We start from the raw sequence: 18,267 nt of genomic DNA, 5'->3' as shown, positions 1-18,267 counted from the left end.
TATATATATATATATATATATATATATATATATATATATATATATATATATATATATATATATAAAAACAGACACTTCCACATACACAAACATACTGTCATGATTCCGATCATAACTGTGTCTCCGCGGCTCCGGAACTGTCTTCTCCCTCTGCCGCGTCACGTTGCCTAGTAACGTGACATGGTCTCTCTCTCTGGTACTCCTCAATGACATCACATAAATTCCCGGCTGGGTTTTTCTTTGGTGCACGTTTGTCGGATTTCGCTTCCTGACTCCTATACTGACCGTAAGTGCCTAATATTTAATCTGCGTAAAGGAACTTTGACCATTGCCTACCTGACTACTCTATTGCTGATTCCCTAAATCTGCCAAAAGGAACTTTGACCATTGCCTGCCTGACTACTCTTTTGCTTCATCCCTATATCTGCCTGCTTGAAAGTGATACTGACCATTGCTTTGCCTGACCACTCTGCTATCTCATCCTTAAATCTGCTTAAAGGGACATTGACCATTGCTTTGCCTGACCACTCTGCTGCCTCATCCTTTAATCTGCTTAAAGGGACATTGACCATTGCTTTGCCTGACCACTCTGCTGCCTCATCCTTTAATCTGCTTAAAGGGACATTGACCATTGCTTTGCCTGACCACGCTTTGCCTGATTACTCTAACGGATCATCCTCTGCCTGCTATAAAGTGATGCTGACCTCTGCTTTGCCTGACCACTCTAACTGATCATCCTCTGCCTGCTATAAAGTGATACTGACCTCTGCTTTGCCTGACCACTCTAACTCATCATCCTCTGCCTGCTATAAAGTGATACTGACCTCTGCTTTGCCTGATTACTCTAACGGATCATCCTCTGCCTGCTTTAAAGTGATACTGACCTCTGCTTTACCTGACCACTCTAACGGATCATCCTCTGCCTGCTTTAAAGTGATACTGACCTCTGCTTTGCCTGACCACTCAAACGGATGATCCTCTGCCTGCTTTAAGTTTCTGTACCTTGTACTCCCTCATCTCATCTAGAGACTGTTCTGTGACCCTGGATCATCTGTGAGTACACAGTTTTCTTTTCCTGCATATAACTGTTTTGTGTTTCTTTCCTGAGTGGGTCACGTCCTGGTTTTCTCTTAGTGAAGCAGTTGGGTCTAATCCTGGACTGATTCTATACGGCTTACACATACACACTAACACATGGGGGAAAAAACATTTGCAAACAAAAACACTCACTTATACACCCATGAAGACACACACAAACAACACATACACACACACAAACACAACACATACAACACATATACAAAACATGCACACATATATTCAACACTTACACATATATACAACACATGCACATACAAACACATGAACAAACACATACATACAACACTTACACATATATACAACATATTAACATATAATGCACACCTATATACAACACATGCATGCATATATACACAACAAATGCACACCTATATACAACACATGCACACATATATACACAGCACATGCACACATATATACACAACACATGCACACATAATGCACACCTATATACAACACATGCACACATTTGTATACAACACATGTACACATATATACACAACACATGCACACATAATGCACACCTATATACAACACATGCACACATATGTATACAACACATGTACAAATATATACACAACACATGCACACATAATGCACACATACAAACATATATACACAACATATGAACACATAATGCACACCTATATACAACACATGCACACATATATATATATATACAACACATGCACACATATATACACAACACATACACATATATACAACATATGAACACATAATGCACACATACAAACATATATTCACAACATATGAACACATAATGCACACCTATATGCAACACATGCACACATGTATACACAACATATACACATAAACAACACATGCACATACACAAATACATACATACAACACTTACACATATATACAACATATTAACACATAATGCACACATATATACAACACATACACATGCACATACAAACACATGCACATACAAACACATGCACATACAAACACATGCACAAATACATACATACAACACTTACACATATATACAACACATGCACAAATACATACATACAACACTTACACATATATACACAACATATGAACACATAATGCACACATATATACAACACATGCACACATATATACACAACACATACACAAATACATACATACAACACTTACACATATATACAACATATGCACATACAAACACATGCAGAAATACATACATACAACACTTACACATATACACAACACATACACAAATACATACATACAACACTTACACCGATATACACCACATGCACACATATATACACAACACATACACAAATACATACATACAACACTTACACATATATACAACATATGAACACATACTGCACACCTATATACAACACATGCACACATATATACAACACATACACATAAACAACACATGCACACATATATACACAACACATACACATAAACAACACATGCACACATATATACACAACACATACACATAAACAACACATGCACACCTATATACAACCCATGCACACATATATACACAACACATAAACAACACATGCACAAATACATACATACAACACTTACACATATATACACAACATATATACAACACATGCACACATATATACACAACATATACACAAATACATACATACAACACTTACACCTATATACAACACATGCACACATACATACATACAACACTTACACATATATACAACATATGCACATACAAACACATGCACAAATACATACATACAACACTTACACATATATACAACACATGCACACATATATACACAACACATACACAAATACATACATACAACACTTACACATATATACAACATATGCACATACAAACACATGCACAAATACATACATACAACACTTACACATATATACAACATATGAACACATACTGCACACCTATATACAGCACATGCACACATATATACAACACATACACATAAACAACACATGCACACATATATACAACACATACACACCTATATACACAACACATACACATAAACAACACAGGCACACCTATATACAGCACATGCACACCTATATACAACACATGCACACCTATATACAACACATGCACACATATATACACAACACATACACATAAACAACACATGCACACATATATACAACACATGCACACATATATATAAAACATACACATATATACATCACATGCACACACATATACACAACACATACACACCTATATACACAACACATACACATAAACAACACATGCACATCTATATACAACACATGCACACCTATATACAACACATGCACACCTATATACAACACATGCACACCTATATACAACACATGCACACCTATATACAACACATGCACACCTATATACAACACATGCACACCTATATACAGCACATGCACATAAACAACACATGCACACATATATACAACACATGCACACATATATACACAACACATACACACATATATACACAACACATACACATAAACAACACATGCACACCTATATACAACACATGCACACCTATATACAACACATGCACACCTATACACAACACATGCACACCTATACACAACACATGCACACATATATACACAACACATGCACATATAGACACATATTTATGGGACATGGTGGGAACTACCCTACTTACAGGTGTGTATTTTCAGGAGGTGCAGATGCCGGAGGTGCTGTATGAGGAGGTGATAGAGGTGGAGGAGAGGGTGATCCTGCACCGTGAGGGTTGTCTTCTGCCCAAAGAGCACTCTGTGAAGACCTTCATAGGTAGGTACAGGATGACCTTTAAACCCTTTCTCTTGTTAAGTGTATCCAGTCCAAGGATCATCCATTACTTGTGGGATATTCTCCTTCCCAACAGGAAGTTGCCATACCCAGTCATTCTCTTGCAACTCTCAACTAAGATGGAGGTCGTAAGAGGACTGTGGTGTTTTATACTTAGGCCTAGATTTGGAGTTTGGCGGTAAAAGGGCTGTTAACGCTCCGCGGGCTTTTTTCTGGCCGCACCATAAAATTAACTCTGTTATCGAGAGTTCAAACAAATGCTGCGTTAGGCTCCAAAAAAGGAGCGTAGAGCATTTTTACCGCAAATGCAACTCTCGATACCAGAGTTGCTTACGGACGCGGCCAGCCTCAAAAACGTGCTCGTGCACGATTCTCCCATAGGAAACAATGGGACTGTTTGAGCTGAAAAAAAACCTAACACCTGCAAAAAAGCAGCGTTCAGCTCCTAACGCAGCCCCATTGTTTGCTATGGGGAAACACTTCCTACGTCTGCACCTAACACTCTAACATGTACCCCGAGTCTAAACACCCCTAACCTTACACTTATTAACCCCTAATCTGCCGCCCCCGCTATCGCTGACCCCTGCATATTTTTTTTAACCCCTAATCTGCCGCTCCGTAAACCGCCGCAACCTACGTTATCCCTATGTACCCCTAATCTGCTGCCCTAACATCGCCGACCCCTATATTATATTTATTAACCCCTAATCTGCCCCCCTCAACGTCGCCAACACCTGCCTACACTTATTAACCCCTAATCTGCCGAGCGGACCTGAGCGCTACTATAATAAAGTTATTAACCCCTAACCCGCCTCACTAACCCTATAATAAATAGTATTAACCCCCTAATCTGCCCTCCCTAACATCGCCGACACCTAACTTAAATTATTAACCCCTAATCTGACGACCGGAGCTCACCGCTATTCTAATAAATTGATTAACCCCTAAAGCTAAGTCTAACCCTAACACTAACACCCCCCTAACTTAAATATAATTTACATCTAACGAAATAAATTAACTCTTATTAAATAAATGATTCCTATTTAAAGCTAAATACTTACCTGTAAAATAAATCCTAATATAGCTACAATATAAATTATAATTATATTATAGCTATTTTAGGATTAATATTTATTTTACAGGCAACTTGGTATTTATTTTAACTAGGTACAATAGCTATTAAATAGTTAAGAACTATTTAATAGTTACCTAGTTAAAATAATAACAAATTTACCTGTAAAATAAATCCTAACCTAAGATATAATTAAACCTAACACTACCCTATCAATAAAATAATTAAATAAACTACCTACAATTACCTACAATTAACCTAACACTACACTATCAATAAATTAATTAAACACAATTGCTACAAATAAATACAATTAAATAAACTAGCTAAAGTACAAAAAATAAAAAAGAACTAAGTTACAAAAAATAAGAAAATATTTACAAACATAAGAAAAATATTACAACAATTTTAAACTAATTACACCTACTCTAACCCCCCTAATAAAATAACAAAGCCCCCCAAAATAAAAAATTCCCTACCCTATTCTAAATTAAAAAAGTTACAAGCTCTTTTACCTTACCAGCCCTGAACAGGGCCCTTTGCGGGGCATGCCCCAAGAATTTCAGCTCTTTTGCCTGTAAAAGAATAAATACAATACCCCCCCCCAACATTACAACCCACCACCCACATACCCCTAATCTAACCCAAACCCCCCTTAAATAAACCTAACACTAAGCCCCTGAAGATCTTCCTACCTTGTCTTCACCATACCAGGTATCACCGATCCGTCCTGGCTCCAACATCTTCATCCAACCCAAGCGGGGGTTGGCGATCCATCATCCGGTGCTGAAGAGGTCCAGAAGAGGCTCCAAAGTCTTCCTCCTATCCAGCAAGAAGAGGACATCCGGACCGGCAAACATCTTCTCCAAGCGGCATCTTCGATCTTCTTCCATCCGGTGCGGAGCGGGTCCATCTTGAAGCAGGCGACGCGGATCCATCCTCTTCTTCCGTTGTCTCCCGACTAATGACGGTTCCTTTAAGGGACGTCATCCAAGATGGCGTCCCTCGAATTCCGATTGGCTGATAGGATTCTATCAGCCAATCGGAATTAAGGTAGGAATTTTCTGATTGGCTGATGGAATCAGCCAATCAGAATCAAGTTCAATCCGATTGGCTGATCCAATCAGCCAATCAGATTGAGCTCGCATTCTATTGGCTGTTCCGATCAGCCAATAGAATGCGAGCTCAATCTGATTGGCTGATTGGATCAGCCAATCGGATTGAACTTGATTCTGATTGGCTGATGGAATCAGCCAATCAGAAAATTCCTTCCTTAATTCCGATTGGCTGATAGAATCCTATCAGCCAATCGGAATTCGAGGGACGCCATCTTGGATGACGTCCCTTAAAGGAACCGTCATTAGTCGGGAGACAACGGAAGAAGAGGATGGATCCGCGTCGCCTGCTTCAAGATGGACCCGCTCCGCACCGGATGGAAGAAGATCGAAGATGCCGCTTGGAGAAGATGTTTGCCGGTCCGGATGTCCTCTTCTTGCCGGATAGGAGGAAGACTTTGGAGCCTCTTCTGGACCTCTTCAGCACCGGATGATGGATCGCCAACCCCCGCTTGGGTTGGATGAAGATGTTGGAGCCAGGACGGATCGGTGAACCTGGTATGGTGAAGACAAGGTAGGAAGATCTTCAGGGGCTTAGTGTTAGGTTTATTTAAGGGGGGTTTGGGTTAGATTAGGGGTATGTGGGTGGTGGGTTGTAATGTTGGGGGGAGGGTATTGTATTTATTCTTTTACAGGCAAAAGAGCTGAAATTCTTGGGGCATGCCCCGCAAAGGGCCCTGTTCAGGGCTGGTAAGGTAAAAGAGCTTGTAACTTTTTTAATTTAGAATAGGGTAGGGAATTTTTTATTTTGGGGGGCTTTGTTATTTTATTAGGGGGCTTAGAGTAGGTGTAATTAGTTTAAAATTGTTGTAATATTTTTCTTATGTTTGTAAATATTTTTTTATATTTTTATTTAATTGTATTTATTTGTAGCAATTGTGTTTAATTAATTTATTGATAGTGTAGTGTTAGGTTAATTGTAGGTAATTGTAGGTAGTTTATTTAATTATTTTATTGATAGGGTAGTGTTAGGTTTAATTATATCTTAGGTTAGGATTTATTTTACAGGTAAATTTGTTATTATTTTAACTAGGTAACTATTAAATAGTTCTTAACTATTTAATAGCTATTGTACCTGGTTAAAATAAATACCAAGTTGCCTGTAAAATAAATATTAATCCTAAAATAGCTATAATATAATTATAATTTATATTGTAGCTATATTAGGATTTATTTTACAGGTAAGTATTTAGCTTTAAATAGGAATCATTTATTTAATAAGAGTTAATTTATTTCGTTAGATGTAAATTATATTTAAGTTAGGGGGGTGTTAGTGTTAGGGTTAGACTTAGCTTTAGGGGTTAATCAATTTATTAGAATAGCGGTGAGCTCCGGTCGTCAGATTAGGGGTTAATAATTGAAGTTAGGTGTCGGCGATGTTAGGGAGGGCAGATTAGTGGGTTAATACTATTTATTATAGGGTTAGTGAGGCGGGTTAGGGGTTAATAACTTTATTATAGTAGCGCTCAGGTCCGCTCGGCAGATTAGGGGTTAATAAGTGTAGGCAGGTGTCGGCGACGTTGAGGGGGGCAGATTAGGGGTTAATAAATATAATATAGGGGTCGGCGGTGTTAGGGGTAGCAGATTAGGGGTACATAGGGATAACGTAGGTGGCGGCGCTTTGCGGTCGGAAGATTAGGGGTTAATTATTTTAAGTAGCTGGCGGCGACGTTGTGGGGGGCAGGTTAGGGGTTAATAAATGTAATACAGGGGTCGGCGGGGTTAGGGGCAGCAGATTAGGGGTACATAAGTATAACGTAGGTGGCGGTCGGCAGATTAGGGGTTAAAAATTTTAATCGAGTGGCGGCGATGTGGGGGGGCCTCGGTTTAGGGGTACATAGGTAGTTTATGGGTGTTAGTGTACTTTAGGGTACAGTAGTTAAGAGCTTTATGAACCGGCGTTAGCCAGAAAGCTCTTAACTCCTGCTATTTTCAGGCGGCTGGAATTTTGTCGTTAGAGCTCTAACGCTCACTTCAGAAACGACTCTAAATACCGGCGTTAGAAAGATCCCATTGAAAAGATAGGATACGCAAATGGCGTAGGGGGATCTGCGGTATGGAAAAGTCGCGGCTGAAAAGTGAGCGTTAGACCCTTTAATCACTGACTCCAAATACCAGCGGGCGGCCAAAACCAGCGTTAGGAGCCTCTAACGCTGGTTTTGACGGCTACCGCCGAACTCCAAATCTAGGCCTTAGTTTATTTCTTCAATCAAAAGTTTGTTATTTTTAAATGGTACCGGAGTGTACTGTTTATCTCAGGCAGTATTTAGAAGAAGAATCTGCCTGCGTTTTCTATGATCTTAGCTGAAGTAACTAAGATCCTTTGCTGTTCTCACATATTCTGAGGAGTGAGGTAACTTCAGAGGGGGAATAGCGTGCAGGTTTTCCTGTAATAAGGTATGTGCAGTTAAAATATTTTTCTAGGGATGGAATTTGCTAGAAAATGCTGCTGATACCAAAGTAATGTAAGTAAAGCCTTAAATGCAGATACATACTCTTATAAAAGTGTATTTTAAAACGTTTGCTGGCATGTTTAATCGTTTTTTACATATGTTTGGTGATAAAACTTATTGGGGCCTAGTTTTTTCCACGTGGCTGGCTTGAATTTTGCCTAGAAACAGTTCCCTGAGGCTTCCCACTGTTGTAATATGAGTGGGAGGGGCCTATTTTAGCGTTTTTTTGCACAGCAAAAATTACAGACACAGACATCCAGCTTCTTCCTGCATGATCCAGGACTTCTCTGAAGGGCTCAAAAGGCTTCAAAAGTCATATTGAGGGAGGTAAAAAGCCACAGTAGAGCTGTGGCAGTTGTGACTGTTTAAAAAACGTTTTTGTTATTCCGTTTTTGGTATTAAGGGGTTAATCATCCATTTGCAAGTGGGTGCAATGCTCTGCTAACTTATTACATACACTGTAGAAATTTTGTTAGTGTAACTGCATTTTTTCACTGTTATTTCAAAATTTGGGAAAATTTGTGTTTCTTAAAGGCGCAGTAACGTTTTTTATATTGCTTGTAAACTTGTTTTAAAGTGTTTTCCAAGCTTGCTAGTCTCATTGCTAGTCTGTTTAAACATGTCTGACACAGAGGAACCTACTTGTTCATTATGTTTGAAAGCCATGGTGGAGCCCCATAGGAGAATGTGTACTAAATGTATTGATTTCACCTTAAACAGTAAAGATCAGTCTTTATCTATAAAAGAATTAGCACCAGAGGGTTCTGTCGAGGGGGAAGTTATGCCGACTAACTCTCCCCACGTGTCAGACCCTTCGCCTCCCGCTCAGGGGACGCATGCTAATATGGCGCCAATTACATCAGGGACGCCCATAGCGATTACCTTGCAGGACAAGGCTGCAATCATGAATAATACCCTGTCAGAGGTATTATCTAGATTGCCTGAATTAAGAGGCAAGCGCGATAGCTCTGGGGTTAGGAGAGATACAGAGCGTGCAAATGCTGTTAGAGCCATGTCTGATACTGCATCACAGTATGCAGAACATGAGGACGGAGATATTCAGTCTGTGGGTGACATCTCTGACTCGGGGAAACCTGATTCAGAGATTTCTAATTTTAAATTTAAGCTTGAGAACCTCCGTGTATTGCTTGGGGAGGTATTAGCTGCTCTGAATGACTGTAACACAGTTGCAATTCCAGAGAAATTGTGTAGGCTGGATAGATACTATGCGGTGCCGGTGTGTACTGACGTTTTTCCTATACCTAAAAGGCTTACAGAAATTATTAGCAAGGAGTGGGATAGACCCGGTGTGCCCTTTTCCCCACCTCCTATATTTAGAAAAATGTTTCCAATAGACGCCACTACACAGGACTTATGGCAGACGGTCCCTAAGGTGGAGGGAGCAGTTTCTACTTTAGCAAAGCGTACCACTATCCCGGTTGAGGACAGTTGCGCTTTTTCAGATCCAATGGATAAAAAATTGGAGGGTTACCTTAAGAAAATGTTTATTCAACAAGGTTTTATTTTACAGCCCCTTGCATGCATTGCGCCTGTCACTGCTAAGGCGGCATTCTCGTTTGAGGCCCTGGAAGAGGCCATCCAGACAGCTCCATTGAATGAAATTATTGACAAGCTTAGAACGCTTAAGCTAGCTAACTCATTTGTTTCTGATGCCATTGTTCATTTGACTAAACTAACGGCTAAGAATTCTGGATTCGCCATCCAGGCGCGTAGGGCGCTATGGCTTAAATCCTGGTCAGCTAACGTGACTTCAAAGTCTAAATTACTCAACATTCCATTCAAGGGGTAGACCTTATTCGGGCCTGGCTTGAAGGAAATTATTGCTGACATTACTGGAGGCAAGGGTCATACCCTTCCTCAGGACAGGGCCAAATCAAAGGCCAAACAATCTAATTTTTGTGCCTTTCGAAATTTCAAGGCAGGAGCAGCATCAACTTCCTCCGCTTCAAAACAAGAGGGAACTGTTGCTCATTCCAGACAGGCCTGGAAACCTAACCAGTCCTGGAACAAGGGCAAGCAGGCCAGAAAGCCTGCTGCTGCCCCCAAGACCGCATGAAGGAACGGCCCCCTATCCGGAAACGGATCTAGTGGGGGGCAGACTTTCTCTCTTCGCCCAGGCGTGGGCAAGAGATGTTCAGGATCCCTGGGCGTTGGAGATCATATCTCAGGGATATCTTCTGGACTTCAAAGCTTCTCCTCCACAAGGGAGATTTCATCTTTCAAGGTTATCAGCAAAGCAGATAAAGAAAGAGGCATTCCTAAGCTGTGTGCAAGACCTCCTAGTAATCGGAGTGATCCATTCAGTTCCGCGGACGGAACAAGGACAGGGATTTTATTCAAATCTGTTTGTGGTTCCCAAGAAAGAGGGAACCTTCAGACCAATCTTGGATCTAAAGATCTTAAACAAATTCCTCAGAGTTCCATCATTCAAAATGGAAACTATTCGGACCATCCTACCCATGATCCAAGAGGGTCAGTACATGACCACAGTGGACTTAAAGGATGCCTACCTTCACATACCGATTCACAAAGATCATCATCGGTTCCTAAGGTTTGCCTTTCTAGACAGGCATTACCAATTTGTAGCTCTTCCCTTCGGGTTGGCCACTGCCCCTAGAATTTTTACAAAGGTTCTGGACTCACTTCTGGCGGTTCTAAGACTATCTAGACGACATCCTGATACAGGCGTCAAGCTTTCAAATTGCCAAGTCTCATACAGAGATAGTTCTGGCATTTCTGAGGTTGCATGGGTGGAAAGTGAACATGGAAAAGAGTTCTCTATCACCACTCACAAGAGTCTCCTTCCTAGGGACTCTTATAGATTCTGTAGAGATGAAAATTTACCTGACGGAGTCCAGGTTATCAAAACTTCTAAATGCTTGCCGTGTCCTTCATTCCATTCCACGCCCGTCAGTGGTTCAGTGCATGGAAGTAATCGGCTTAATGGTAGCGGCAATGGACATAGTGCCATTTGCGCGCCTGCATCTCAGACCACTGCAATTATGCATGCTAAGTCAGTGGAATGGGGATTACTCAGATTTGTCCCCTCTACTAAATCTGGATCAAGAGACCAGAGATTCTCTTCTCTGGTGGCTTTCTCGGGTCCATCTGTCCAAGGGTATGACCTTTCGCAGGCCAGACTGGACGATTGTAACAACAGATGCCAGCCTTCTTGGTTGGGGTGCAGTCTGGAACTCCCTGAAGGCTCAGGGATCATTGACTCAGGAGGAGAAACTCCTCCCAATAAATATTCTGGAGTTAAGAGCAATATTCAATGCTCTTCTAGCTTGGCCTCAGTTAGCAACACTGAGGTTCATCAGATTTCAGTCGGACAACATCTCGACTGTGGCTTACATCAACCATCAAGGGGGAACCAGGAGTTCCCTAGCGATGTTAGAAGTCTCAAAGATAATTCGCTGGGCAGAGTCTCACTCTTGCCACCTGTCAGCGATCCACATCCCAGGCGTAGAGAACTGGGAGGTGGATTTTCTAAGTCGTCAGACTTTTCATCCGAGGGAGTGGGAACTCCATCCGGAGGTGTTTGCTCAACTGGTCCATCGTTGGGGCAAACCAGAACTGGATCTCATGGCGTCTCGCCAGAACGCCAAGCTTCCTTGTTACGGATCCAGGTCCAGGGACCCGGGAGCAACGCTGATAGATGCTCTAGCAGCTCCTTGGTTCTTCAACCTGGCCTATGTGTTTCCACCGTTTCCTCTGCTCCCTCGACTGATTGCCAAAATCAAACAGGAGAGAGCATCAGTGATTCTGATAGCGCCTGCGTGGCCACGCAGGACCTGGTATGCAGACCTAGTGGACATGTCATCTCTTACACAATGGACTCTGCCTCTGAGGCAGGACCTTCTAATACGAGGTTCTTTCAATCATCCAAATCTAATTTCTCTGAGACTGACTGCATGGAGATTGAACGCTTGATTCTATCAAGGCGTGGCTTCTCCGAGTCAGTCATTGATACCTTAATACAGACTCAGAAGCCTGTCACCAGGAAAATCTACCATAAGATATGGCGTAAATATCTTTATTGGTGTGAATCCAAGAGTTACTCATGGAGTAAGGTTAGGATTCCTAGGATATTGTCCTTTCTCCAAGAGGGTTTGGACAAAGGCTTATCAGCTAGTTCTTTAAAAGGACAGATCTCTGCTCTGTCTATTCTTTTGCACAAGCGTCTGGCAGAAGTTCCAGACGTCCAGGCATTTTGTCAGGCTTTGGTTAGGATTAAGCCTGTGTTTAAAACTGTTGCTCCCCCGTGGAGCTTAAACTTGGTTCTTAAAGTTCTTCAGGGAGTTCCGTTTGAACCCCTTCATTCCATTGATATTAAACTTTTATCTTGGAAAGTTCTGTTTTTGATGGCTATTTCCTCGGCTCGAAGAGTCTCTGAGTTATCTGCCTTACATTGTGATTCTCCTTATCTGATTTTTCATTCAGACAAGGTAGTTCTGCGTACCAAACCTGGGTTTTTACCTAAGGTGGTTTCTAACAGGAATATCAATCAAGAGATTGTTGTTCCATCATTGTGTCCTAATCCTTCTTCAAAGAAGGAACGTCTTTTGCATAATCTGGACGTAGTCCGTGCCTTGAAGTTTTACTTACAGGCTACTAAAGATTTTCGTCAAACATCTGCCCTGTTTGTCGTTTACTCTGGACAGAGGAGAGGTCAAAAAGCTTCGGCAACCTCTCTCTCCTTTTGGCTTCGGAGCATAATATGCTTAGCCTATGAGACTGCTGGACAGCAGCCCCTGAAAGGATTACAGCTCATTCTACTAGAGCTGTGGCTTCCACCTGGGCCTTTAAAAATGAGGCCTCTGTTGAACAGATTTGCAAGGCTGCGACTTGGTCTTCGCTTCACACCTTTTCAAAATTTTACAAATTTGACACTTTTGCTTCTTCTGAGGCTGTTTTTGGAAGAAAGGTTCTACCGGCAGTGGTTCCTTCCGTTTAAGTTCCTGCCTTGTCCCTCCCATCATCCGTGTACTTTAGCTTTGGTATTGGTATCCCACAAGTAATGGATGATCCGTGGACTGGATACACTTAACAAGAGAAAACATAATTTATGCTTACCTGATAAATGTATTTCTCTTGTAGTGTATCCAGTCCATGGCCCGCCCTGTCCTTTTAAGGCAGGTCTAAATTTTAATTAAACTACAGTCACCACTGCACCCTATGGTTTCTCCTTTCTCGTCTTGTTTCGGTCGAATGACTGGATATGGCAGTGAGGGGAGGAGCTATATAACAGCTCTGCTGTGGGTGATCCTCTTGAAACTTCCTGTTGGGAAGGAGAATATCCCACAAGTAATGGATGATCCGTGGACTGGATACACTACAAGAGAAATAAATTTATCAGATAAGCATAAATTATGTTTTTCTGCCACTAAATCTGACACCGTGCGGTCACCTCTGTGTCCCCAGCAAGCGGGTCATGCTTATCATACTGCATTCATTTTATCATAAGATTGTATGATTAATAAGAATAAATAGATATTTTCTAGTTTTAGGAATATAAAACTGTTAAGAGGTTTTAAATATCCTTAAAGGGACACTGAACCCAATTTTTTTTATTTTGTGATTCGGATAGAGCATGACATTTTAAGCGACTTTCTAATTTACTCCTATTATCAAATTTTCTTCATTCTCTTGGTATCTTTATTTGAAATGCAAGAATGTAAGTTTAGATGCCGGCCCATTTTTGTTGAACAACCTGATTTGTTCTTGCTGTTTGGTGGATAAATTCATCCACCAATAAAAAAGTGTTCTCCAGAGTACTGAACCAAAAATGAAGCTTAGATGCCTTCTTTTTCAAATAAAGATAGCAAGTGAACAAAGAAAAATTGATAATAGGAGTAAATTAGAAAGTTGCTTAAAATTGCATGCTCTATCTGAATCACAAAAGAAAAAAAATTGGGTTCAGTGTCCCTTTAAGTATTAAAGATCTCTTAGTTCTTCTGGTGTAACATATGCCTGCCTGATATCACTGTCCCTTTAAGATTGCCTTCCCTGCTACTGACAATCATACTGTTTGGGGAATATCTGCATTCAACTTACCTGCCTAATTAAACCATCTCAGGCCTAATGTGCATTGCATTAGCTTTAAATGTTTTGTTCCAGAACAGAGGTCTATATGGTCTATCCATATAAATCCATTTTGTTTCCTGGACACTGCAACTTAAAGGACCAGTCAATTCATTAGATTTGCATAATCAACAAATGCAAGATAACAAAACAATGCCATAGCACTTAGTCTGAACTTCAAATGAGTAGTAGATTTTTTTATAACAAATTTCAAAGTTATGTATATTTCCACTCCCCTTGTACCATGTGATAGCAATCAGCCAATCACAAATGCATATACGTATAGTCTGTGAATTCTTGCACATGCTCAGTAGGATCTGGTGACTCAAAAATTGTAAATATAAAAGACTGTGCACATTTTTTTTAATGAAAGTAAATTGGAAAGTTGTTTAAAATTACATGCTGTATCTGAATCATGAAAATTTAATTTAACCTGAGTGTCCCTTTAACAAACTCTGAACTTATTCTAAATTACAAATATGCATTTGGTTATAATCACTCTCTAATTACTAGAACAGCATCTTACTCAGAACTTTATAACTATTCTCTGCTACAAGTTTTCATAGCTGAAATATCCTTCTCCAAATATGTTAATATATTCAGAACTCTGCATCTATGTGTCCAGTTAAACAGCTTTCCTGTGATTCTCCAATATATGCACAAACAGTATTTAATGCTTTAAACTTGCAACTTGTCTATCACCTGTGCTGCTCTGCTTTTTAACTGACATACAGCTCTATATAATATTTTGTACTGTGAACCTGCAACACACCTTAGTTTGCATCTATGAGTCAATCTTCTACCAGTTTACTCTGAAGCCTGAACATCTTACATTGCTATATTTTTCACTCATGAATCCTGCAGCAACCCCTATTAACTATAAGTCACAGTATCAATTTATGTTTCCATTGAAGCCAGAATATATTGTATACATATGTTTCACTCTCCATGAATTTTACAATAACTTCTTGCAACTATGAATCGCAGAATATCATCTATCCACGTCCAGGATGCTCTTACCCGGGTCAGGGGTCGGTGTCTCCAATTCCCTACCACTGCCCCGAGGGTCTGTGTCCTGAGCGTATATACACCGGAACATGACAACTGTTGGAAATGATTTCTCTTTATTCAATGATGTATAATATTATTATATATTAATATTATACTACTTTTATCATTTGTAACCATGGACAGCGCTGCAGAATTTGTTGGCGCTTTATAAATAAAGTATAATAATAATAATATTTAATATATACCTTCAGTTTATTAGTTGCAGTATGGCTCACTTTAAGATGAATATCTACTTATTATGATCACTATGTTTTAAATGATACAATGTAAATAGGTATTTGAAAAGGATGCTACTTTTTGTTATCCAGATTTTTTGACACAAGGTATGTACAAATGGTTTTAATTATGTTATAAAAGTGAGTGTTTTTTCGTTAGACAATGGAGATAGCAAGAGTTAAATTATGATGACGATTGTGATGAAGAATATCATTGGTGGAACTCTTTGTTAAATAATGATGTGTACCTAATAATGGTATCTATGAGTAAGATCCATGTATGGCGTGAAACGTGTAAGATCATTGTGGTACCGTGGGCTTTCAATTTTTCATGGATTACAAATAAAGCATTAAACTTTTTAATCTATACTTCATCTCAAGTGCACCTTTTTCCATATTTGTTTCATGCATATGGTGTGATTCACTGCTTTAGGTGGCACCGCTACAGCGTGTTATTGCCATTGCCCTCTCTAGGAAATACCTGCGGGACCTGTGTACCGGCACAAAAATCTTGGCTAGAAGTCAGGTTCTCCTCTAACACAACACCAGTTGCATCTTGTGCTCATATTATACTCAGCTTCAGGGATTTAAATCACACGCTGCACCACCCGCACCATAGGTCTAATATATCACAAGGCATTAAAGTGATATCTTAAATGAGAAGGTGTTTGACTGGGAAGGGCTCAAAGGTGTATATAAATGTGTTTATTTTTATGTGTGTATATATGTGTGCACATACATACACACACATATATATATATATATATATATATATATATATATATATATATATATTGAATAGAAAACAAGAGAATGCACTCTCAGGACTTTTTGCAAAAGAAACCAATTTAATGGAACGTTTTCGGGGTTCACAACCCCTTCATCAGCATGCAAAACAAACAAAATCCAACTCATTTATAGTGTTACATATCAATTACATCACATCAACCTGAGTGTCTCCAAATGAAAAGTGCGCCAATTTTTTTTGAATTTGGAACGCATCTTGCGTTCCACAGTGTTACCCGAAACCGGAAGTTGTATTGCCTCACTTCCGGTTTACGGATTAGATCAACAAACATAAAATTAATATAAAATTATACACTCTACAATTTTAAACATATTAGGGTGACATACTAATGTAGAGACTTGTTATAACAAAAATGTGCCACATTATCATAAGTGCCTATAAACTTTTGTGATGAATATGCGGTGTTAAATGTTACTGCGTCCAGTCGGCATGGAGACAGTCACCATGGTGATCATATACAATCCGGTTTACCCGAAAGTGTCACAGCTTATGTAGAATTTATAATTACGTGCCAGCTGTATGGGACCACAGTTTTCAAACTGTATACGATCATATCGCATATTGAAAATAATCATTAAAAATTTAAAAAATTAAAAAGTTGGACCATATAACAGTACAGGTGATTAGAGTGGCAAATTGTAAATGAGACGCAAATACAATGTTGCAGATATGGGTGCTGTGTCTTACAATGTATCACCAGTATATTGAAGCAGGATGACGTTTAGCATGTGTGCTGCTACAATGTATGTGCAAACAAATAGATATATCGAATGGGAACAGTATAAGGAAAAGGAGTATATACAATATATGTATTATTGTAGGGCTGTGCTGTTATAACGCTGGGGCACCATTTTTATATGCATTCGATTTGGCCATTAAAGGATTGTAGCTTACATCGGCCACATGTAAATGTAAATGGCTATGCACAAGATCGTGTGAGGAAAAAAAACCTTATTTTCAAATTCTATCCACAAACATAATTGTAAAACAAACGAGGATCTGCAAAAAGAGGTAGTTATGGTACTGGTCAGAAGGACATATAGCTCATGTGGATACTGTCCACCTTTGGGATTTGTCCAAGTGGGTGAAATAATTTTTTATGTCCATTTTTAAGACTGGTGGTGCATATTAAAGCAGTGGGTAATGGCTCCCAGCGGACCAGGCTTCCACGGAGAAGGTGGAGACAGATGTCCCCCCCTAAACCATGCTGTTAGGCGCACAACACCTTCCCCTACATCTAGGGGAGAGTGGAATGTGTGCCAAAACGGAGCCACAATGTCCACCTGGCATACCCCAAGTATGTAGCACCCCAGTTCTTGGTCACATAATGCTTTTAAAGTCCGGCATAGTGTTCAGGCCACCTGGCTGTATTGTGCCTAATCTGAACATCCACTGGGCCTCTCGTTTCAAGAGTTGCTTGTTCCGGTCGCCCCCCCCCGATCCAGTGGGGGTATGTGGTCTATTAGGATATAGCGGATGGAGGACACTGAGTGTGCCTTCTTAGCGCAATGTCGC

General features: G+C 40.0%; 1 protein-coding gene across 3 annotated transcripts in view; it reads left to right on the top strand.

Annotated features, from left to right (window-relative positions):
- OPLAH (5-oxoprolinase, ATP-hydrolysing) overlaps positions 1–18,267 on the top strand; it is a 291,557-nt gene that overhangs the window by 69,597 nt on the left and 203,693 nt on the right. For all 3 annotated transcript variants that reach the window (XM_053715452.1, XM_053715451.1, XM_053715453.1), the window contains exon 4: positions 3,781–3,895. In XM_053715452.1, coding sequence (XP_053571427.1) covers positions 3,781–3,895 — 115 coding nt within the window. The remainder of the gene's footprint in view (positions 1–3,780; positions 3,896–18,267) is intronic.

Source organism: Bombina bombina, chromosome 5, assembly GCF_027579735.1.
Source record: "Bombina bombina isolate aBomBom1 chromosome 5, aBomBom1.pri, whole genome shotgun sequence".
Taxonomy (NCBI): Eukaryota; Metazoa; Chordata; class Amphibia; order Anura; family Bombinatoridae; genus Bombina; species Bombina bombina.
Note: the sequence above shows the minus strand (reverse complement) of the source record. Positions and strands in the feature narration are given on the sequence as shown.